This window comes from Austrofundulus limnaeus, unplaced genomic scaffold (assembly GCF_001266775.1).
Source record: "Austrofundulus limnaeus strain Quisiro unplaced genomic scaffold, Austrofundulus_limnaeus-1.0 Scaffold399, whole genome shotgun sequence".
NCBI classification, from domain to species: domain Eukaryota; kingdom Metazoa; phylum Chordata; class Actinopteri; order Cyprinodontiformes; family Rivulidae; genus Austrofundulus; species Austrofundulus limnaeus.
Genome location: NW_013952801.1, coordinates 124,057 through 125,948, shown reverse-complemented (window position 1 = coordinate 125,948; position 1,892 = coordinate 124,057). Strand labels below are relative to the sequence as shown.

General features: G+C 35.8%; 1 protein-coding gene across 1 annotated transcript in view; it reads right to left on the bottom strand.

Annotated features, from left to right (window-relative positions):
• Nucleotides 1-1,892, bottom strand: part of LOC106528721 (protein phosphatase 1 regulatory subunit 1C) — a gene marked incomplete at its 3' end in the record, with an annotated part of 8,544 nt that overhangs the window by 5,210 nt on the left and 1,442 nt on the right. The window contains 1 exon segment of the mRNA XM_014023957.1: nt 915-969. Within this exon segment, the coding sequence (XP_013879411.1) occupies nt 915-969 (55 nt within the window).

Here is a 1,892-nt window from a genome sequence, read left to right as displayed (position 1 = left end):
CATAGCTTACCTGTCTAATATCAATCTGTCAGGAGATAGTGACAGAATGAAAAAATATGTAAAAAATACATTTTTAGAAAAGTTACATACTGCACCTTTAAGACAACTGTCAAGAATAAACATCAGGGGTCAAGTACAGAGGTGGACCACCAGAACGACCCATCTCAGAATTTAAAATCATGTGATTTCTGCTGAATTCAAAAGACCAGTTTAATGATTTCAACCCAGCCGATGCTTTCATCTGCAGACTTTAACAAATCTGGACATGAACAACAAACCAGTACATCAGATCTGTCGGATGTCTGTATCCTCAGTGTTTCTTCCATGTTTTCAGTCACTTGGCTCTTTCAGTAGGTAAACTGACGTAAATGGCAGCTGTTAATAGATGTTGTTTCAAAGTTTTAATAAAAGAACACATTAACCTTCAAAATTAGTTCATTAATTCATGATTTTTTGGATTGGTTAGTTACTTTTTCTCACTGGGCCAGGTTTGTTTGGAGAACTTTTACCTTAATCATGTTTAAAAACTATATTTTTTATTTTCTATTGTTGTCTTTGAACATGTACAGTATGTTTGACAAAAAGGTCCAAAGCAGAAGAAACCTGTCAGGAAGTGAGAAGGTGAAATCATCTGATTCATGAGTTCATCTTTCTTCTGGTTTCTTATAAAAACAGACCAGGCAGCAGCTCAGAGACGCTGCAGGAGCTCAGCATACCAGCACTGGAACCTGACTCTCCAAACTGAGATGATTCAATCAGTTCCCCTAGAGGGCTTTACAGGAGCTGGTTCTGGACCCATCAGCACGGCCCGGATCATTTTACTCAAAGTAATCTAATAAAACTTCCATTACGGCAGCAGCTCTTCTCTCTGTCCTCCTCCCTTTGTCTCACAATCTGTTTCCCTGCTTTCTCACCTGAACTGGGTCTGTAGATCTGCAGGGTGGCAGGAGTCGGTCTTCTGCGGCGGATCTGAGGGAAAAACACAGTTTTACTGTCGAACCTCCTGAGAAGCTCCTCAGACAGGAAGTTTGTAAAAACGGTTAATAAAAATCACCATATTTCATCAACTAATCAAATTTTACCATTCTTCCAAATAACTTCATTAAACCAGCATTTTTATAATCTCTAGACTAGTTGTTCCACAACCTTATTCCTAACGGAGGTATAACTCTCTTTCAAGTTAGTTCAAATGTTAGGATTCACAAACCTTTCAAATCCTTTAAGACTATAAATACTTTCCTCTTACTGAAGTTAGATTGAATGTTCAAAGGTAATGTGTTTTTATGAGCCCTATACATAATCAGCAAAATCATATAATCAACAAACTCATAAAATTGTAATTATTTCAATTAATTAAATAATGTATTCAGTGGGTGACTATAATGTTTTGTTATATCTGTTTATTTGTCATACTTTTACAATAAATTAATAACTATGTTAATTTCATTCAACAATCATATAAAACAGCAGATATATACCAGAAAAATATGTAATTTATAAATAATTTTATAATACCTCAGCTGATCAACCTTATCCAACTATAACTTAGTCTTGTTACAGGTAACGTGGAGTGGTAATCATTGATATATATTACTGGATTGGGCGTGGCTAGCGTATTGCTAGCTACATTGAAGTGCACGCACTGGAGCTCTGTTCTGCACTGAGGAGCCTCAACAAAATGAATGGAGGTCAATGGACTGCGAGGTGTCATCCTGATGAAAAACTCTTATAACTTCCTTATTTCTTGCTAGATTTGTACAAACTATGGTTCAAAATAAAGCTGGGGAAATTGTGAATTTTATAGTTGATTTTGATTTATTGATTTAACAGGAAAAGATTACTAAAAATCAAGCCTGACTCAGCATAATTGCTGTTTTACAGCAGGTTCCTGT